The sequence below is a fragment of the Oncorhynchus keta genome, chromosome 8 (assembly GCF_023373465.1).
Source record: "Oncorhynchus keta strain PuntledgeMale-10-30-2019 chromosome 8, Oket_V2, whole genome shotgun sequence".
Taxonomy (NCBI): domain Eukaryota; kingdom Metazoa; phylum Chordata; class Actinopteri; order Salmoniformes; family Salmonidae; genus Oncorhynchus; species Oncorhynchus keta.
Window position 1 is genome coordinate 46,696,517 of NC_068428.1, and position 22,893 is coordinate 46,719,409.

At 43.4% G+C, this 22,893-nt stretch overlaps 1 protein-coding gene and 2 long non-coding RNA genes across 6 annotated transcripts; all 3 read right to left on the reverse strand.

The window, feature by feature from the left end:
- Positions 1-3,232: 3,232 nt before the first annotated feature.
- Positions 3,233-6,911, reverse strand: sox7 (SRY-box transcription factor 7). Its single transcript, XM_035767250.2, has 2 exons — positions 6,333-6,911; positions 3,233-4,574 (listed from the first exon to the last, which is right to left on the reverse strand). Exons 1-2 carry the CDS (start codon positions 6,562-6,564, stop codon positions 3,415-3,417), a joined length of 1,392 nt encoding a protein of 463 aa, XP_035623143.2. The 5' UTR covers positions 6,565-6,911; the 3' UTR covers positions 3,233-3,414.
- A 12,348-nt stretch (positions 6,912-19,259) lies between these two features.
- Positions 19,260-22,254, reverse strand: LOC127931518 (uncharacterized). 4 transcript variants are annotated; one of them, XR_008141538.1, is made up of 4 exons: positions 21,985-22,189; positions 20,950-21,024; positions 20,398-20,776; positions 19,260-19,601 (listed from the first exon to the last, which is right to left on the reverse strand). It is a non-coding gene; the product is annotated as an uncharacterized LOC127931518 (long non-coding RNA). The 4 variants fall into 4 exon arrangements; XR_008141536.1 differs by lacking the exons at positions 20,950-21,024; positions 21,985-22,189 and adding an exon at positions 22,206-22,254 and having other exon boundaries at positions 20,398-20,822; XR_008141537.1 differs by lacking the exons at positions 20,950-21,024; positions 21,985-22,189 and adding an exon at positions 21,611-21,646 and having other exon boundaries at positions 20,398-20,822.
- On the reverse strand, positions 19,653-20,215 carry LOC127931519 (uncharacterized). Its single transcript, XR_008141539.1, has 3 exons — positions 20,122-20,215; positions 19,974-20,023; positions 19,653-19,849 (listed from the first exon to the last, which is right to left on the reverse strand). It is a non-coding gene; the product is annotated as an uncharacterized LOC127931519 (long non-coding RNA).
- Positions 22,255-22,893: the final 639 nt, after the last annotated feature.

The window sequence follows — 22,893 nt, forward strand, 5'->3', positions numbered from 1 at the left end:
CGTGTCCACGTCCGTGTGTGTGTCTCTTTGCCTGTGTGGCTGAGGGCTGTTGAGCCAGCCAGGTCGACAAGGCACCCCGATAAACACATTGGGTGTAAGAAGGTCCTGTTTCCTACATACCGACCAATGGGTTCCCTTCCCCTCCCCTCCGCTCCCCTATGTGTGTGTGTGTGTGTGTGTGTGTGTGTGTGTGTGTGTGTGTGTGTGTGTGTGTGTGTGTGTGTGTGTGTGTGTGTGTGTGTGTGTGTGTGTGTGTGTGTGTGTGTGTGTGTGTGTGTGTGTGTGTGTGTGTGTGTGTGTGTGTGTGTGTGTGTGTGTGTGTGTGTGTGTGTGTGTGTGTGTGTGTGTGTGTGTGTGTGTGTGTGTGTGTGTGTGTGTGTGTGTGTGTGTGTGTGTGTGTGTGTGTGTGTGTGTGTGTGTGTGTGTGTGTGTGTGTGTGTGTGTGTGTGTGTGTGTGTGTGTGTGTGTGTGTGTGTGTGTGTGTGTGTGTGTGTGTGTGTGTGTGTGTGTGTGTGTGTGTGTGTGTATATGCTCCCCTCTTCACTGCCGTGGCCCAGCCGACCCAGCCAACCCCAAACATCCTGATACTCAGGTCTTATCAGTCAGGAAACACCGTTCCGCAGTCACATCCTCTTCACAGGAGCACGACTCAGCTGGTCCCAAAAAAACAACAACGTAGGAAAACCTGCCGAGCTAAAGTGCCAGACTTCAGGATTTGTCAAAAGCCCCCTGAATTCCTTTTATCATAAAGAGAGAGAAGAATTCAGGGGAGAAACAAAAGCAAAGGGCAGAGAAATGAGGAACGTTTTAGAAACAGTCAACGATCAGAGGAATGAGGAACGTGTCAGAAACAGTCAATGATCAGAGAAATGAGGAACGTTTTAGAAACAGTCAATGATCAGAGAAATGAGGAACGTGTCAGAAACAGTCAATGATCAGAGAAATGAGGAACGTGTCAGAAACAGTCAATGATCAGAGAAATGAGGAACGTGTCAGAAACAGTCAATGATGCAGATTTATTTGTTTATTAATTTCACTGTACAACTACACTTTATAAAGAAGAGGAGGGGAAGAGAGAAAAGGAGGGATAGACAGAGGGAGGAGAAAGAGGGACAGAGAGAAAGAGAAAGAGAGCGTGAGAGGAGGAACAAACAGAGAGAGAGGGGACCACGAGTAACAACGAGGCTTCAGGCTTCTTGCCTGGGGCCCAGCATAGTCCGAGCAGGCATTGGTGACACACTCCTATCAACATCACAGACCGAATAATATTACCAGTAACCAGTTTTCCTCTTGGTTACGACTTGCAGCAAAAGAAAAACAATGCTGAGATAATTTCATAATTCACAATGCTGTTTTTTTTTTGTTGCCCTCAATTAAATAAAATACTTAATATAAGCAAACAGTTGTCTTTTGAAAAGTCAACATCTTTCTCTCCTTCTTTCTTAATTAGAATATAATATTTTTAATACCAGTCAATAGTTTGGACACACCTACTCATTCAAGGGTTTTCTTTTATTTTTACTATTTTCTACAGTGTAGAATAATAGTGAAGACATCAAAACTATGACATAACACATACCTTCATTACCTTCATGTCTTAAAGTAAAGATGGACTGTGGTTTTTGTCTTTGCTTATTTGAGCTGTTCTTGCCATAATATGGACTTGAGTCTTTTACCAAATCTTCTGTATACCACTCCTACCTTGTCACAACACAACTAATTGGCTCAAACGCATTAAGAAGGAAAAGAATTCCACCATTTTTTGTACTTTGAACAAGGCACACCTGTTAATTGAAATGCATTCCAGGTGACTACCTCAATTAAAACATGTTTTATTTATTTCACCTTTATTTAACCAGGTAGGCTAGTTGAGAACAAGTTCTCATTTACAACTGCGACCTCTGGCCAAGATAAAGCAAAGCAATTCGACACATACAACAACACAGAGTTACACATGGCATAAACAAGACTCCCCACCCATGAAGCTGGTTGAGAGAATGCCAAGAGTGTGTAAAGCTGTCATCAAGGCAAAGGGTGGCTAGTTTGAAGAATCTCAAATATATTTTCATTTGTTTAACACTTCTTTGGGGGTTTTTGGTTTACGACATGTGTTATGTCATAGCTTTGATGTCTTCACTATTATTTTACAATGTAGAAAAGAGTAAAAATAAAGAAAAAAATAAAAACCCTTGAATGGGTAGGTGTGTCCAAACTTTTGACTGGTACTGTATATTTGAGTATTATGCAGTATTATACCAAAACGATAAAACAATATTTTGATACACCTTGATGTTAGTCTGTGCATGTCGGCGTGTGGTTATATCCCAGTTGCAAATATTTTTTATATAAAAGTGGAACTTTTATTTTAAATTAATTCAATTTCACAAACCATAAATCAGCATACAGTAAATAGTTATCATCATTGCTATTTTCATTTTAAAGATTATGATTATACATGAAGTACTTCAAAAATACAAAAAGTATATATAAAGTATTTTTCTTCATGATACACTGTGGTAGCGTCCCAAAATGGCACCCTATTCCTCTTTATAGTGCAATACTTTTGACTAGAGCCCAATGGTTCCTGGGTAAACGTAGTGCATTATTTAGGGAACAGGGTACCATTTGTGACAACAGACAATGTTGTCTAGGAGAATTGGATATGAAATATCCATCTAATCATCATTTTCTACTCAACTACTGAGGTAAAAACTCCCCAACTAATTGTTGGGTAACAAATAATAAACATTCAAAACAGAAATAATTCATAATAACAGAGTTATAATAAAGTATTTAGTTGAAACATCAAATTACTTCGATAAGAAATGAGAGCTTCTGAGCCTTACTGGCAACACGTTAAGACATTTTACCTCAACGACTCAAACTGTCCCGATTGTTATTCTGTTTTGGAAATAGACAGATAGAAGTGACAAACGCGTGCTCGATGTGAGCATCCCTGAGGTCTCTCGCTCTCTCTCTCTCTCTCTCTCTCTCTATATATATATATATATATATATCTTTCTCTCTCTGTATCTCTCTCTCTCTAGGCCCCATACAGGGGCCCCAAACAGGGGCCTAGAGAGAGAGGGGGAGGGGGGTCGGCTGATCCTAGATCATAATGGATCAAGTTACATCGACCGGGGGGGACCCGATCCTAGATCATAATGAATCAGATTACATGGAGAGAGGATGACCTGATCCTAGATCACAATGAATCAGTTTACATGGAGAGGGGGGCTGATCCTAGATTATAATGAATCAGATTACATGGACCGGGGGGAGAGACCTGATCCTAGATCAGCACTCCTACTCTTAAACGCTTGAGACATATGTTCCCTGGTCAGTTCCAGGTGTGACGACGAGAGCGCGGCGGGCGTAGGCATGGCAACCGGGTAACTCGACAAGCCGTCCTGTCTAAGAGATGCCGTAGTTGTTGTAGTATGCTGCCGTGGCGTCCGCCAGCACAGAGATCAGGCTGGGTTCCCCGACGCTGCTCTCAGAAGACGGAGCTGAGGCCGATGTCACCTGGACGTGACCGGTCACCGTCATCGTTCCTCCTCCTCCTCCTCCTCCTCCTCCTCCTCCTCCTCCTCCTCCTCCTCCTCCTCCTCCCTGTTCGGAACGGAACACCCCCACCCCTGCTGCTGCAGCGCCTGCCACCGTTGAGTTCAGGTACTGGTCGAACTCATCGCGGTCGACCTCCCCTAGAAGCTCTACCTGACTCAGCTGGTCCAAAGTCTCCAGATGACTGTGGTTCTGCTCGGGAGGAGGGGATAGCTGACCCAAGTGGTGCTGTTGGTGGTGACCTGGGGAAAGATGCCTTAAGTGAGGGTGATTGAGGCCCGGGTGGACCTGGAGCTGGGAGGACCAGGAGGATGGGTTGTAGTAGGACAGAGGGTGCCCAGGGATGAGGCCTCCGGACTGGGTCTGGGTCAGGTGGGAGAGGTGGGTCAGGTGGGAGTGGGAGGAACCACAGTGACTGGAAGTCTGAGTGGAGGTGTAGTCAGGGTGGTAGGATGAAGGACTGAGGCACATGGGACCCCCACCTCCACCTCCGGGGGTCTGACCCTGACGGTGCTGGTGGCGCTCCTCGGGGGAAGAGACGGACGAGGAGGAGGAAGAGGAGGAAGGGTAGTAGGAGGGGTGGTCGTGATCCAGAGGGGACATCTCAGGCGGGGTGGGGAGGCCGTAGGGATAGGTGTCGAAGCTGTTGGAGCTAGAGCTGGACGGTACGTCTCTGAAGGATCTAACCCCAGGTAGAGGCCCTGGGCTGCGGGAAGAGAGGGTCGAGAACCCAACACCTCCATCACCACCACTAACCCCATCCTCGTCCGTATCCAAACCCAAGGGGTGGCAGAGGCCCCGGGGGTCGGACAAGGCATTCTGGTCGGGGCCCGCCAGGCTGCCCAGCAGGAAGCCGGGGTCCACGCGTTTACAGATGCGTTTTAGCTGCTTCTTCCGGCGAGGCCGGTACTTATAGTTGGGGTAGTCCTGCATGTGCTGCACCCGCAGCCTCTCGGCTTCCTCCACGTAGGGACGCTTCTGAGAGGGGGTCAGCGCTTTCCACGACTTGCCTGGCATGAAGAAACAACAGAACATAGATTAATTTATTATCTACAATAGTCTTTACCAATCAATAATAATCTATCACTTATTTTTTTATTTAATGTTGGATGGAAAATAACTTAAAAGACATATTAGTTGACTGAAACATTAGTGAAGAAAACACATAGCTGCTATTAGTTTTAACAGCAACAAAAAGGGCTAATTGTTAAACGTAATTTGTAATCCGTTAAAATGTTTTTGGAAGGGTCGAGATCAGAGAGCCACAGCTGTAACCAATGGTTACATGGTGTGTTTTGTTCATGCGTTATTACAGTTATTTCATGGTCGTGTTTAAATGAAAAGCACCTTCAAATTGTTGAAAATTATCTTGAAGATAATTTATTAAGTGATGTCAGATGTCAGATCTCATTTCCAAAAGATGTCTTTACTGAAGGGCATTTTCTTCTTTTGAAGGAATTGAACAGAAAAATATTTACCTTCCATGGTTTATATATAAATAAAGTATAAACTCTCTCATGTTGATCAGTTAAACTCTCTCATGTTGATTAATTGTAAATGTGTTTCATGGAAAAGGTAGCCTAATTGGTTTTGTCAATTTGAGTCCACACAAAAAAACTCACCGACGAACTCGTTCCCTTAAAAATTATAAATATTTATTTTAAATCTAAAACATCACATTTTCTCAGAAGGATGGAGACTTCTGGCAGCCTAAAATTAAGAAGAAAAAAATGCATAGTTTAACACACTTTAATTCAATCTGGTTGAAACTAAATTATTCACTCTATTCCGTGGTCGGAGAGATTTGTACTAACAGAAAATAATAGCACCATAATAGCAAAGGGGATTTTGCGATAGGATACCTTATTCTGAAAAAATATATTCATATAAGTCCATGTAAAAACGTGTTTTAACGGAATATATTTTAAAAAAGGAATACTGCGTTAGGGGAAAACATTTTCTCTGTCTTTCACACTGTAATACGGGCTACAATTTTTGTTGGCAAAGAGGAAAATAATATGACTCATTCAATAATTTGAACGAAATAATTAACTACCAGCTATACCAAAAGGTAACCCAATTTTAACGAAAAAGTAACAAATAAGTCAAATTGAAAGTCTTTATTTTGAGCCTTAAAAGCTCATCCCCGCCAGTTCAATAGGAATGGATAGGGCTATGCTTTCAAAATGTATCAAAATGAGCAAATATATATTTACATTTTAACTGGCTAATATAGTTTGTCTGTTTTGATGTATTTTATGAGCGAAATATAGTTGTGAGTGACGGAAAACAGACAATAACGAAGCGCAAGGGCGCACGTTGAGATTTACGCACTAATCCAAGTGACCCACAGGCCTCTTGATAAACTACCTCAATTTAAGAGAACTTTGTGCAATGAGATTGATTGCCTATAAAATCGAATTAGCGACGTCCACTCATTAATTTACTGCCACTTAAAGTTTTCGTGAAGAGTTTATTTTTAATTTATTTTAGGACAGTTACTTGAGCATATTGGATATATAGGCTAAGAAGTTTATATATATATTTTTTTAATCGATTATAGTTTCTTTAAATACTTCAGGCTAAAGTTGAATACATAATTTCTCATCTCAATTACCTTGAACGGTTGTAGGCTAGGAATAGCTCTGATTTGAAATAGCCCAACTGTTGGCAGAGCCTGGGTATTGCGTATTATAATAATAATAATATCCTAAATATTGTATCTATAAATATTAAATATTTCCGTAAACATAAACAGTTCATCTCACCTAGCATTTTACTGAGCTCTGCGTTGTGCAGGTCTGGGTTTTGGACAGCCAGGCGCTTCCTCTCATCTTTGGCCCAGACCATGAACGCATTCATGGGCCGCCTGATGCGCGGCTCCGACGCCTTGTCCACGGGAGTTCTGTGTGCGCCATGTCCGTCGGGCACGTCTCCATCTCCCGCCGAGCACTCAAAACTCTCCGGCCAAGACGAGTACGCGCTGATCAGTGCAGCCATCCTCGCTCTCTGCGCTCTCTCTCCTCTCTCAACAAAACTTCACTTGCTCTCAATTTACTAGACTCTATTACAATGGGATGCGCCTTAAGAAATACGTTCCATAAGATATTTATCACTTTTTTTTAAGAGAAAATAATTGGTTTGTAGCGACCTGACTCATCAACTGACTAAATTGGTTGAGCTGTAGGCTAGAAGTCTAAACTAGAAGTCTAAGCTAGACTGGATGCCACTTTTGGTTATGAGAAGCACCGTGTGTATGTGTGGTTTCTGATCTCCTCCTATGAGGTTGTGATTCAGTGTTTGCGATTCAGTGTTTGCTTGCGGTCGGGAGGCAAAACAGCTCTTTATATTTGAGCAGCAGGTTCCAACAGCAACCACAGAGGACTCTCAGCTCCTCCTTGACTGCAACTCGAAACCTGCCTTCGAGAAAAAAAAAGAGAAAGGGGGAGAGGGACATTTCAGCACCATTTACTAATAAATCACGTCATACAACAAAAACAGCTTTAATAGGCTAGGCCTAATGACAGTAATAAAAGAAGAAGTCCTAATTGGTTCTTAGCTGTCATCTTAACTGTCATTGTATAGAATATAATAACTTTTACCCCCCAATGGTATTACATTGCTTTAGATTTTTGGTACGTAATTTTTTTTCGAATTATTATATTATCTTAATGTAGATTGTCTTGATAGTGATACTTTTTCTTTAAACCTGTAAAATAAGTAATAAGACACACGGAAAAGTTTCCAACACAAGTGTTTAATTACTTCATGGTCTATTTATTGCCTTAACTCCCTTATCTCACCTCATTTGCACTCACTGTACATACTTTTTTTTCTCTTGTAATATTGACTGTATGTTTTGTTTATTCCATGTGTAACAAACTCTGTGTTGTTGTTTGTGTCGAACTGCTTTGTTTTTTCTTGGCCAGAGGTCGCAGTTGTAAATTAGAACTTGTTCTTAACTAGCCTACCAGGTTAAATAAAGGTGTTCTTAACTAGCCTACTAGGTTAAATAAAGGTGTTCTTAACTAGCCTACCAGGTTAAATAAAGGTGTTCTTAACTAGCCTACCAGGTTAAATAAAGGTGTTCTTAACTAGCCTACCAGGTTAAATAAAGGTGTTCTTAACTAGCCTACCAGGTTAAATAAAGGTGTTCTTAACTAGCCTACCAGGTTAAATAAAGGTGTTCTTAACTAGCCTACCAGGTTAAATAAAGGTGTTCTCAACTAGCCTACCTGGTTAAATAAAGGTGTTCTTAACTAGCCTACTAGGTTAAATAAAGGTGTTCTTAACTAGCCTACCAGGTTAAATAAAGGTGTTCTTAACTAGCCTACCAGGTTAAATAAAGGTGTTCTTAACTAGCCTACTAGGTTAAATAAAGGTGTTCTTAACTAGCCTACCTGGTTAAATAAAGGTGTTCTTAACTAGCCTACTAGGTTAAATAAAGGTGTTCTTAACTAGCCTACCTGGTTAAATAAAGGTGTTCTCAACTAGCCTACCTGGTTAAATAAAGGTGTTCTCAACTAGCCTACCTGGTTAAATAAAGGTGTTCTTAACTAGCCTACCTGGTTAAATAAAGGTGTACTCAACTAGCCTACCAGGTTAAATAAAGGTGTTCTCAACTGGCCTACCAGGTTAAATAAAGGTGTTCTCAACTAGTCTACCTGGTTAAATAAAGGTGTTCTTAACTAGCCTACCTGGTTAAATAAAGGTGTTCTCAACCAGCCTACCTGGTTAAATAAAGGTGTTCTTAACTAGCCTACCTGGTTAAATAAAGGTGTTCTCAACTAGCCTACCTGGTTAAATAAAGGTGTTCTCAACCAGCCTACCAGGTTAAATAAAGGTGTTCTTAACTAGCCTACTAGGTTAAATAAAGGTGTTCTCAACTAGCCTACCTGGTTAAATAAAGGTGTTCTCAACTAGCCAACCTGGTTAAATAAAGGTGTTCTCAACCAGCCTACCTGGTTAAATAAAGGTGTTCTTAACTAGCCTACCTGGTTAAATAAAGGTGTTCTCAACTAGCCTACCTGGTTAAATAAAGGTGTTCTTAACTAGCCTACCTGGTTAAATAAAGGTGTTCTCAACTAGCCTACCTGGTTAAATAAAGGTGTTCTCAACTAGCCAACCTGGTTAAATAAAGGTGTTCTCAACCAGCCTACCTGGTTAAATAAAGGTGTTCTTAACTAGCCTACCTGGTTAAATAAAGGTGTTCTCAACTAGCCAACCTAGTTAAATAAAGGTGTTCTCAACTAGCCTACCTGGTTAAATAAAGGTGTTCTTAACTAGCATACCTGGTTAAATAAAGGTGTTCTCAACTAGCCTACCTGGTTAAATAAAGGTGTTCTCAACTAGCCTACCTGGTAAAATAATTTATTTTAAATTAAAAAATGTAATTGAGGAGCCTCCGGAGGCAGCAGAGGCCAAATTGAGCTGTGTACCTTCATCACCTCTCAAATTTTGCAACAATGCAGAGGATTCTGTATAGCTCCACATTGACATGATTGGTTGACAGTACGTGAGGACGGACAGTCCTGTAATAAACACAAACTCACTTCCTTGACAACTTCCTTGACAACAGTTCTGTGCTGCTTCAGTGAAGCTCAAGAAGTATGAATGCCCTGACCGTACATGTTGTATCACAGTAAATGTTGTATCACAGTAAATGCTGTATCACAGTAAATGCTGTATCACAGTAAATGCTGTATCACAGTAAATGCTGCATCAATGTAAATGATGCATCAATGTAAATGCTGCATCACCGTAAATGCTGCATCACAGTAAATGCTGCATCACAGTAAATGCTGCATCACAGTAAATGCTGCATCACAGTAAATGCTGCATCAATGTAAATGTATCACAGTAAATGCTGTATCACAGTAAATGCTGTATCACAGTAAATGTATCACAGTAAATGTATCACAGTAAATGCTGTATCACAGTAAATGCTGTATCACAGTAAATGCTGTATCACAGTAAATGTATCACAGTAAATGTATCACAGTAAATGCTGTATCACAGTAAATGCTGCATCACCATAAATGCTGCATCACAGTAAATGCTGCATTACCGTAAATGTTGTATCAATGTAAATGCTGCATCACCGTAAATGCTGCAACACCGTAAATGCTGCATCACCGTAAATGCTACATCACAGTAAATGCTGCATCACTGTAAATGCTGCATCACCGTAAATGCTACATCACAGTAAATGCTGCATCACAGTAAATGCTGCATCACTGTAAATGCTGCATCACTGTAAATGCTGCATCACAGTAAATGCTGCATCACTGTAAATGCTACATCACAGTAAATGCTGCATCACAGTAAATGCTGCATCACAGTAAATGCTGCATTACCGTAAATGTTGTATCAATGTAAATGCTGCATCACCGTAAATGCTGCATCACCGTAAATGCTGCATCACCGTAAATGCTGCATCACAGTAAATGCTGCATCACTGTAAATGCTGCATCACAGTAAATGCTGCATCACCGTAAATGCTGCATCACCGTAAATGCTGCATCACCGTAAATGCTACATCACAGTAAATGCTGCATCACAGTAAATGCTGCATCACAGTAAATGCTGCATCACAGTAAATGCTGCATCACAGTAAATGCTGCATCACAGTAAATGCTACATCACAGTAAATGCTGCATCACAGTAAATGCATCATCACAGTAAATGCTGCATCACAGTAAATGCTACATCACAGTAAATGCTGCATCACCGTAAATGCTACATCACAGTAAATGCTGCATCACCGTAAATGCTGCATCACAGTAAATGCTGCATCACAGTAAATGCTGCATCACAGTAAATGCTACATCACAGTAAATGCTGCATCACAGTAAATGCTGCATCACAGTAAATGCTGCATCACCGTAAATGCTGCATCACAGTAAATGCTGCATCACCGTAAATGCTGCATCACTGTAAATGCTACATCACAGTAAATGCTGCATCAACGTAAATGCTGCATCACAGTAAATGCTGCATCACAGTAAATGCTGCATCACCGTAAATGCTGCATCACAGTAAATGCTGCATCACAGTAAATGCTGCATCACCGTAAATGCTGCATCACAGTAAATGCTGCATCACAGTAAATGCTGCATCACCGTAAATGCTGCATCACAGTAAATGCTGCATCACAGTAAATGCTGCATCACAGTAAATGCTGCATCACCGTAAATGCTGCATCACAGTAAATGCTGCATCACAGTAAATGCTGCATCACAGTAAATGCTGCATCACAGTAAATGCTACATCACAGTAAATGCTGCATCACAGTAAATGCTGCATCACAGTAAATGCTACATCACAGTAAATGCTGCATCACCGTAAATGCTACATCACAGTAAATGCTGCATCACCGTAAATGCTGCATCACCGTAAATGCTACATCACAGTAAATGCTGCATCACAGTAAATGCTGCATCACTGTAAATGCTGCATCACTGTAAATGCTGCATCACAGTAAATGCTGCATCACTGTAAATGCTGCATCACAGTAAATGCTGCATCACAGTAAATGCTGCATCACCGTAAATGCTGCATCACCGTAAATGCTGCATCAACGTAAATGCTACATCACAGTAAATGCTGCATCACAGTAAATGCTGCATCACCGTAAATGCTGCATCACAGTAAATGCTGCATCACAGTAAATGCTGCATCACAGTAAATGCTACATCACAGTAAATGCTGCATCACAGTAAATGCATCATCACAGTAAATGCTGCATCACAGTAAATGCTACATCACAGTAAATGCTGCATCACCGTAAATGCTACATCACAGTAAATGCTGCATCACAGGAAATGCTGCATCACAGTAAATGCTGCATCACAGTAAATGCTGCATCACAGTAAATGCTACATCACAGTAAATGCTGCATCACAGTAAATGCTGCATCACCGTAAATGCTGCATCACAGTAAATGCTGCATCACCGTAAATGCTGCATCACTGTAAATGCTACATCACAGTAAATGCTGCATCAACGTAAATGCTGCATCACAGTAAATGCTGGTTATCACAGTAAATGCTGCATCACCGTAAATGCTGCATCACAGTAAATGTTGCATCACAGTAAATGCTGCATCACCGTAAATGCTGCATCACAGTAAATGCTGCATCACAGTAAATGCTGCATCACCGTAAATGCTGCATCACAGTAAATGCTGCATCACAGTAAATGCTGCATCACAGTAAATGCTGCATCACAGTAAATGCTACATCACAGTAAATGCTGCATCACAGTAAATGCTGCATCACAGTAAATGCTACATCACAGTAAATGCTGCATCACCGTAAATGCTACATCACAGTAAATGCTGCATCAATGTAAATGCTACATCACCGTAAATGCTGCATCACCGTAAATGCTACATCACAGTAAATGCTGCATCAATGTAAATGCTACATCACCGTAAATGCTGCATCACCGTAAATGCTGCATCACCGTAAATGCTGCATCAACGTAAATGCTGCATCACAGTAAATGCTGCATCACAGTAAATGCTACATCACAGTAAATGCTGCATCACAGTAAATGCATCATCACAGTAAATGCTGCATCACAGTAAATGCTACATCACAGTAAATGCTGCATCACCGTAAATGCTACATCACAGTAAATGCTGCATCACCGTAAATGCTGCATCACAGTAAATGCTGCATCACAGTAAATGCTACATCACAGTAAATGCTGCATCACAGTAAATGCTGCATCACAGTAAATGCTGCATCACCGTAAATGCTGCATCACAGTAAATGCTGCATCACCGTAAATGCTGCATCACCGTAAATGCTACATCACAGTAAATGCTGCATCAACATAAATGCTGCATCACAGTAAATGCTGCATCACAGTAAAAGCTGCATCACCGTAAATGCTGCATCACAGTAAATGCTGCATCACAGTAAATGCTGCATCACAGTAAATGCTGCATCACCATAAATGCTGCATCACAGTAAATGCTGCATCACAGTAAATGCTGCATCACAGTAAATGCTGCATCACAGTAAATGCTGCATCACAGTAAATGCTGCATCACCGTAAATGCTGCATCACAGTAAATGCTGCATCACAGTAAATGCTGCATCACAGTAAATGCTGCATCACAGTAAATGCTGCATCACAGTAAATGCTGCATCACAGTAAATGCTGCATCACAGTAAATGCTGCATCACAGTAAATGCTACATCACAGTAAATGCTGCATCACCGTAAATGCTACATCACAGTAAATGCTGCATCACCGTAAATGCTACATCACAGTAAATGCTGCATCAATGTAAATGCTACATCACCGTAAATGCTGCATCACCGTAAATGCTGCATCACTGTAAATGCTGCATCACAGTAAATGCTGCATCACTGTAAATGCTGCATCACAGTAAATGCTGCATCACAGTAAATGCTGCATCACCGTAAATGCTGCATCACCGTAAATGCTGCATCAAAGTAAATGCTGCATCACAGTAAATGCTGCATCACAGTAAATGCTGCATCACCGTAAATGCTGCATCACAGTAAATGCTGCATCACAGTAAATGCTGCATCACAGTAAATGCTACATCACAGTAAATGCTGCATCACAGTAAATGCATCATCACAGTAAATGCTGCATCACAGTAAATGCTACATCACAGTAAATGCTGCATCACCGTAAATGCTACATCACAGTAAATGCTGCATCACCGTAAATGCTGCATCACAGTAAATGCTGCATCACAGTAAATGCTGCATCACAGTAAATGCTACATCACAGTAAATGCTGCATCACAGTAAATGCTGCATCACCGTAAATGCTGCATCACAGTAAATGCTGCATCACCATAAATGCTGCATCACAGTAAATGCTACATCACAGTAAATGCTGCATCAACGTTTGGAAATGCTGCATCACAGTAAATGCTGCATCACAGTAAATGCTGCATCACCGTAAATGCTGCATCACAGTAAATGCTGCATCACAGTAAATGCTGCATCACAGTAAATGCTGCATCACCGTAAATGCTGCATCACAGTAAATGCTGCATCACCGTAAATGCTGCATCACAGTAAATGCTGCATCACCGTAAATGCTGCATCACAGTAAATGCTGCATCACAGTAAATGCTGCATCACAGTAAATGCTGCATCACAGTAAATGCTACATCACAGTAAATGCTGCATCACAGTAAATGCTGCATCACAGTAAATGCTTATACATCACAGTAAATGCTGCATCACCGTAAATGCTGCATCACAGTAAATGCTACATCACAGTAAATGCTGCATCACCGTAAATGCTACATCACAGTAAATGCTGCATCACAGTAAATGCTGCATCACCGTAAATGCTGCATCACAGTAAATGCTGCATCAATGTAAATGCTCCACGGCCAACGCAGACGTCGGATTGACCATCCAGCGCCTTTTAAAGGAACGCAGCATGACTTCCGCCAACCTGCCGATGAATATTACAATACAAAGGATATATCATAATGATAATTAATTATTCAAGTGATAATTATCAGCCTCGTAAAATTCTGGTTCTCTCTGTAGTGCCAATAGGTCTCAATACGATTCCTGTCTCAATGTCCTAAAGCCCTGGTTTAGAAACTCATATACATTACATTACATTACATTACACATTTATCACGTTGGAAAGATTCCATATCGAAAAAAGTGTATCACTCACTTCTGTAGCACAGTTGGTAGAGCATGGCGCTTGTAACGCCAGGGTAGTGGGTTCGATTCCCGGGACCACCCATACGTAGAATGTATGCACACATGACTGTAAGTCGCTTTGGATAAAAGCGTCTGCTAAATGGCATATATTATATTATTATTATTATAAGCGAAGAAGTCGAATAATCTCCGACCTACACCCCCAGTAGCCCCTAGAGGTAATGGAGATCGATGCGGTATAGAGGTCAATGTGATGCAGACCGTTGGAGGGGGGGGATAGAAGGACACAGGATTGACCTCTTATCGCATCTATCCTCATGTACCTCTCCGATCTCTTTCCAGGAGTTCAAATAATACTTTCTTGTCTACAAGGGTAGACTTTGTATATAAAGATGTATTTTTTTTGTTGTTTTTTTGTGAACTTGTTCTGATAGCCTTTCATCAAAAGTTCTCCTTGTTTGTTGTCAAGGATATTTAAAGGAAGGGAGTTTGTGGTTATAAAGGATGTACCCCCCCCCCCCCCTCACCTCACCTACTGTCAACCAATCATGTCAATGCGGAGATATGTGGAGGACTCAGCATTGCAAAAACAAAATGGGAGGCACAAGGCATCATCATACGGAGCTCGGTTTGACCTCGGTTTGACCTCTGCAAGCCTCTGGAGGCTCTGCAATCGCATCACACCTTCCGTATGGAGAATCCAGAGCGATTTCTCAGATGAAGAAACCTTTTTGTCTACAAGGAAGAGATAACCTGAGGGAGAAACAGAACACACAATGTAATTGTACAGGACAAAATGTAAGTACACTACATGACCAAAAGTATGTGGACACGTGCTTGTCAAACATCTCATTACAAAATCACGGGCATTAATATGGAGTTGGTTCCCCTTTTCTGGGAAGGCTTTCCACTAGATGTAGGAACATTGCTGCAGGGACTTGCTTCGGTTCAGCCACAACAGCATTAGTGAGGTCGGGCACTGATGTTGAGGGTGATTAGTCCTGGCTCACAGTTGGAATTCCAATTAATCCCAAAGGTGTTCGATGGGGTTGAGGTCAGGGCTCTGAGCAGGCCAGTTAAGTTCTTCCGCACAGATCTCCACAAACCATTTCTGTATGGACTTCGCTTTGTGCATAGGGGCATTGTCATGCTGAAACAGGAAAGGGCCCTTCCCCAAACTGTTGCCACAAAGTTTGAAGCATAGAAGCATCTAGAATGTCTTTGTATACTGTAGTGTTTAGAGTCCCGTTCACTGGAACTAAGGGGCCTGAACCATGAAAAACAGCCCCAGACCATTATTCCTCCTCCACCAAACTTTACAGTTAACACAATGCATTGGGGCAGGTAGCGTTTTCCTGACATCCGCCAAACCCAGATTCATCCATCGGACTGCCAGATGGTGAAACGTGATTCATCACTCCAGAGAACACGTTTCCACTGCTCCAGAGTCCAATAGCGGTGAGCTTTACACCACACCAGCTGACGCTTGGCATTTTGGTGATCTTATGCTTGTGTGCGGCTGCTCAGCCATGGAAACCCATTTCATGAAGCTCCTGAAGAACAGTTATTTTGCTGACGTTGCTTCAAGAGGCAGTTTGGAACTCAATAGTGTGTGTTGAAACCGAGGACAGGCGATTTTTACACGCTACACGCTTCAGCACTCGGCGGCCCCGTTCTGTGAGCTTGTGTGGCCTACCACTTCACGGCTGAGCCGTTGTTGCTCCTAAAAGCTTCCACTTCACAATAACAGCATTTACAGATTACCGTGGGCAGCTCTAGCAGGGCAGAAATATGACAAACTGACTTGTTGGAAAAGTGGCAGCCTATGACGGAGCCACGTTGAAAGTCACTTTAGTATGGCCCATTCTAATGTCAATGTTTGTCTATGGAGATTGCATGGCTGTGAGCCGAATCCATTCATTTGAAGGGGTGTCCACATACTGTATATATAGTGTAAATGAGCCCAGGGTTCACATATTTCTCAAACTGGATTCTCCTCTTACTACTATAAACAACACCACATTCACTAAACTAGGCCTCTCTAACTACTATAAACACCACATTCACTAAACTAGGCCTCTCTAACTACTATAAACAACACCACATTCACTAAACTAGGCCTCTCTTACTACTATAAACACCACATTCACTAAACTAGGCCTCTCTAACTACTATAAACAACACCACATTCACTAAACTAGGCCTCTCTAACTACTATAAACACCACATTCACTAAACTAGGCCTCTCTAACTACTATAAACACCACATTCACTAAACTAGGCCTCTCTAACTACTATAAACAACACCACATTCACTAAACTAGGCCTCTCTAACTACTATAAACACCACATTCACTAAACTAGGCCTCTCTAACTACTATAAACACCACATTCACTAAACTAGGCCTCTCTAACTACTATAAACAACACCACATTCACTAAACTAGGCCTCTAACTACTATAAACAACACCACATTCACTAAACTAGGCCTCTCTAACTACTATAAACAACACCACATTCACTAAACTAGGCCTCTCTACTACTATAAACAACACCACATTCACTAAACTAGGCCTCTCTAACTACTATAAACACCACATTCACTAAACTAGGCCTCTCTAACTACTATAAACACCACATTCACTAAACTAGGCCTCTCTAACTACTATAAACACCACATTCACTAAACTAGGCCTCTCTTACTACTATAAACACCACATTCACTAAACTAGGCCTCTCTTACTACTATAAACAACACCACATTCACTAAACTAGGCCTCTCTAACTACTATAAACAACACCACATTCACTAAACTAGGCCTCTCTTACTACTATAAACACCACATTCACTAAACTAGGCCTCTCTTACTACTATAAACACCACATTCACTAAACTAGGCCTCTCTAACTACTATAAACACCACATTCACTAAACTAGGCCTCTCTAACTACTATAAACACCACATTCACTAAACTAGGCCTCTAACTACTATAAACACCACATTCACTAAACTAGGCCTCTCTAACTACTATAAACAACACCACATTCACTAAACTAGGCCTCTCTAACTACTATAAACACCACATTCACTAAACTAGGCCTCTCTAACTACTATAAACAACACCACATTCACTAAACTAGGCCTCTCTAACTACTATAAACAACACCACATTCACTAAACTAGGCCTCTCTAACTACTATAAACAACACCACATTCACTAAACTAGGCCTCTCTAACTACTATAAACACCACATTCACTAAACTAGGCCTCTCTAACTACTATAAACACCACATTCACTAAACTAGGCCTCTCTAACTACTATAAACACCACATTCACTAAACTAGGCCTCTCTTACTACTATAAACAACACCACATTCACTAAACTAGGCCTCTCTAACTACTATAAACACCACATTCACTAAACTAGGCCTCTCTAACTACTATAAACACCACATTCACTAAACTAGGCCTCTCTAACTACTATAAACACCACATTCACTAAACTAGGCCTCTCTAACTACTATAAACAACACCACATTCACTAAACTAGGCCTCTCTAACTACTATAAACAACACCACATTCACTAAACTAGGCCTCTCTAACTACTATAAACACCACATTCACTAAACTAGGCCTCTCTAACTACTATAAACAACACCACATTCACTAAACTAGGCCTCTCTAACTACTATAAACAACACCACATTCACTAAACTAGGCCTCTCTTACTACTATAAAGACCACATTCACTAAACTAGGCCTCTCTAACTACTATAAACACCACCACATTCACTAAACTAGGCCTCTCTAACTACTATAAACACCACATTCACTAAACTAGGCCTCTCTAACTACTATAAACACCACATTCACTAAACTAGGCCTCTCTAACTACTATAAACACCACATTCACTAAACTAGGCCTCTCTAACTACTATAAACACCACATTCACTAAACTAGGCCTCTCTAACTACTATAAACAACACCACATTCACTAAACTAGGCCTCTCTTACTACTATAAACAACACCACATTCACTAAACTAGGCCTCTCTAACTACTATAAACACCACCACATTCACTAAACTAGGCCTCTCTAACTACTATAAACACCACATTCACTAAACTAGGCCTCTCTAACTACTATAAACACCACATTCACTAAACTAGGCCTCTCTAACTACTATAAACACCACATTCACTAAACTAGGCCTCTCTAACTACTATAAACAACACCACATTCACTAAACTAGGCCTCTCTTACTACTATAAACACCACATTCACTACCAAAGAACCAAAAAGGGGGCAGGTCTTGACTGTTGACCAATGAATGACCAGACATCAGCATTGGAGTGAAAAGGACACAAATCTAGATTATTGACCAGAAAAGCTTGAATTTTTCTCCAGTTTTTGTTCAACCTGGCAAAAAACAACGGTAGCCAAATTACGTTCCTAATATCCCGTTTAGCAATCTGCTAATAATATAATAATATCCCGTTTAGCAATCTGCTCCGGACGCATCTTTGCCAGAACAATAGGCTCCCTGGTGAATTCATTGCTAATTTTCATATTTCAGACAGGCCTAGTTTGGGTGGGATATAATTACATACAGTAGGTTCTACCTCAACGGTGGGTCCTGTCTTACAGAAAGCTGTTGCATTCCACCACCTTCAATAGTGGAATGTTTATTTCATTTTCCGAGCTAGATCAAAACAAATATGGGATGAAGATGTAAAATACTCAGAGGAATTCATTAATTCAAGATTTTTGTGGATTAGAAAAAGGGCAGCACACTTTACATCCGATCCTGAAACATCTGCTGCATTTTATTTTTTTATTTATTTAACCGTTATTTAACTAGGGCAAGTCACTAGAACAAATTCTTATTTTGCAATGACGGCCGAGGAACAGTGGTTTAAACTGCCTTGTTCAGGGACAGAAGGACAGATTTGTACCTTGTCAGCTCGGGATTCGCTCTTGCAACCTTCCGGTTACAAGTCCAACGCTCTAACCACTAGACTACCTGCCTCCTCTAACCACTAGGCTACCTGCCTCCTCTAACCACTAGGCTACCTGCCTCCTCTAACCACCAGGCTACCTGCCTCCTCTAACCACTAGGCTACCTGCCTCCTCTAACCACTAGGCTACCTGCCTCCTCTAACCACTAGGCTACCTGCCTCCTCTAACCACTAGGCTACCTGCCTCCTCTAACCACTAGGCTACCTGCCTCCTCTAACCACTAGGCTACCTGCCTCCTCTAACCACTAGGCTACCTGCCTCCTCTAACCACTAGGCTACCTGCCTCCTCTAACCACTAGGCTACCTGCCTCCTCTAACCACTAGGCTACCTGCCTCCTCTAACCACTAGGCTACCTGCCTCCTCTAACCACTTTTACCTGCCTCCTCTAACCACTAGGCTACCTGCCTCCTCTAACCACTAGGCTACCTGCCTCCTCTAACCACTAGGCTACCTGCCTCCTCTAACCACTAGGCTACCTGCCTCCTCTAACCACTAGGCTACCTGCCTCCTCTAACCACTAGGCTACCTGCCTCCTCTAACCACTAGGCTACCTGCCTCCTCTAACCACCAGGCTACCTGCCTCCTTTAACCACTAGGCTACCTGCCTCCTCTAACCACTAGGCTACCTGCCTCCTCTAACCACTAGGCTACCTGCCTCCTCTAACCACTGGCTACCTGCCTCCTCTAACCACTAGGCTACCTGCCTCCTCTAACCACTAGGCTACCTGTCTCCTCTAACCACTAGGCTACCTGCATCCTCTAACCACTAGGCTACCTGCCTCCTCTAACCACTAGACTACCTGCCTCCTCTAACCACTAGGCTACCTGCCTCCTAACCACTAGGCTACCTGCCTCCTCTAACCACTAGACTACCTGTCTCCTCTAACCACTAGGCTACCTGCCTCCTCTAACCACTAGGCTACCTGCCTCCTCTAACCACTAGACTACCTGCCTCCTTTTAACCACTAGGCTACCTGCCTCTTCTAACCACTAGGCTACCTGCCTCCTCTAACCACTAGACTACCTGCTTCCTCCAACCACTAGGCTACCTGCCTCCTCTAACCACCAGGCTACCTGCCTCCTCTAACCACTAGGCTACCTGCATCCTCTAACCACTAGGCTACCTGCCTCCTCTAACCACTAGGCTACCTGCCTCCTCTAACCACTAGGCTACCTGCCTCCTCTAACCACCAGGCTACCTGCCTCCTCTAACCACTAGGCTACCTGCCTCCTCTAACCACTAGGCTACCTGCCTCCTCTAACCACTAGGCTACCTGCCTCCTCTAACCACTAGGCTACCTGCCTCCTCTAACCACTAGGCTACCTGCCTCCTCTAACCACCAGGCTACCTGCCTCCTCTAACCACTAGGCTACCTGCCTCCTCTAACCACTAGGCTACCTGCCTCCTCTAACCACTAGGCTACCTGCCTCCTCTAACCACTAGGCTACCTGCCTCCTCTAACCACTAGGCTACCTGCCTCCTCTAACCACTAGGCTACCTGCCTCCTCTAACCACTAGGCTACCTGTCTCCTCTAACCACTAGGCTACCTGCATCCTCTAACCACTAGGCTACCTGCCTCCTCTAACCACTAGACTACCTGCCTCCTCTAACCACTAGGCTACCTGCCTCCTAACCACTAGGCTACCTGCCTCCTCTAACCACTAGACTACCTACCTCCTCTAACCACTAGGCTACCTGCCTCCTCTCACCACTAGGCTACCTGCCTCCTCTAACCACTAGGCTACCTGCCTCCTCTAACCACTAGACTACCTGCCTCCTCTAACCACTAGGCTACCTGCCTCCTAACCACTAGGCTACCTGCCTCCTCTAACCACTAGACTACCTGCCTCCTCTAACCACTAGGCTACCTGCCTCTTCTAACCACTAGGCTACCTGCCTCCTCTAACCACCAGGCTACCTGCCTCCTCTAACCACTAGGCTACCTGCCTCCTCTAACCACTAGGCTACCTCCCTCCTCTAACCACTAGGCTACCTGCCTCTAACCACTAGGCTACCTGCCTCTAACCACTAGGCTACCTCCTCCTCTAACCACTAGGCTACCTCCCTCCTCTAACCACTAGGCTACCTGCCTCCTCTAACCACCAGGCTATCTGCCTCCTCTAACCGCTAGGCTACCTCCCTCCTCTAACCACTAGGCTACCTGCCTCCTCTAACCGCTAGGCTACCTGCCTCCTCTAACAGCCAGGCTACCTGCCTCCTCTAACCACTAGGCTACCTGCCTCCTCTAACCGCTAGGCTACCTCCTCCTCTAACCACCAGGCTACCTGCCTCCTCTAACCGCCAGGCTACCTGCCTCCTCTAACCACTAGGCTACCTGCCTCCTCTAACCACTAGGCTACCTCCCTCCTCTAACCGCTAGGCTACCTCCTCCTCTAACCACTAGGCTACCTGCCTCCTCTAACCGCTAGGCTACCTCCCTCCTCTAACAGCTAGGCTACCTCCTCCTCTAACCTCTAGGCTACCTCCTCCTCTAACCGCTAGGCTACCTCCCTCCTCTAACCGCTAGGCTACCTCCCTCCTCTAACCGCTAGGCTACCTGCCTCCTCTAACCACTAGACTACCTCCCTCCTCTAACCGCTAGGCTACCTGCCTCCTCTAACCACTAGACTACCTGCCTCCTCTAACCACTAGGCTACCTGCCTCCTAACCACTAGGCTACCTGCCTCCTCTAACCACTAGACTACCTACCTCCTCTAACCACTAGGCTACCTGCCTCCTCTCACCACTAGGCTACCTGCCTCCTCTAACCACTAGGCTACCTGCCTCCTCTAACCACTAGACTACCTGCCTCCTCTAACCACTAGGCTACCTGCCTCCTCTAACCACTAGGCTACCTGCCTCCTCTAACCACTAGACTACCTGCCTCCTCTAACCACTAGGCTACCTGCCTCTTCTAACCACTAGGCTACCTGCCTCCTCTAACCACCAGGCTACCTGCCTCCTCTAACCACTAGGCTACCTGCCTCCTCTAATAACTAGGCTACCTCCCTCCTCTAACCACTAGGCTACCTGCCTCTAACCACTAGGCTACCTGCCTCTAACCACTAGGCTACCTCCCTCCTCTAACCGCTAGGCTACCTCCCTCCTCTAACCACTAGGCTACCTGCCTCCTCTAACCACCAGGCTATCTGCCTCCTCTAACCGCTAGGCTACCTCCCTCCTCTAACCGCTAGGCTACCTGCCTCCTCTAACCGCTAGGCTACCTGCCTCCTCTAACCGCTAGGCTACCTGCCTCCTCTAACCACTAGGCTACCTGCCTCCTCTAACCGCTAGGCTACCTCCCTCCTCTAACCACCAGGCTACCTGCCTCCTCTAACCGCCAGGCTACCTGCCTCCTCTAACCGCTAGGCTACCTGCCTCCTCTAACCGCTAGGCTACCTCCCTCCTCTAACCGCTAGGCTACCTCCCTCCTCTAACCACTAGGCTACCTGCCTCCTCTAACCGCTAGGCTACCTCCCTCCTCTAACAGCTAGGCTACCTCCCTCCTCTAACCTCTAGGCTACCTCCCTCCTCTAACCGCTAGGCTACCTCCCTCCTCTAACCGCTAGGCTACCTCCCTCCTCTAACCGCTAGGCTACCTGCCTCCTCTAATCGCTA

Excerpts from the sequence above, each read along its gene's own strand:
- sox7 (XM_035767250.2), bottom strand. The coding sequence starts at position 6,564 with ATGGCTGCACTGATCAGCGCGTACTCGTCTTGGCCGGAGAGTTTTGAG. Across the intron at positions 4,575-6,332 it reads AGAGCTCAGTAAAATGCTAG|GCAAGTCGTGGAAAGCGCTG; the intron begins GTGAGATGAACT and ends TCTTCATGCCAG.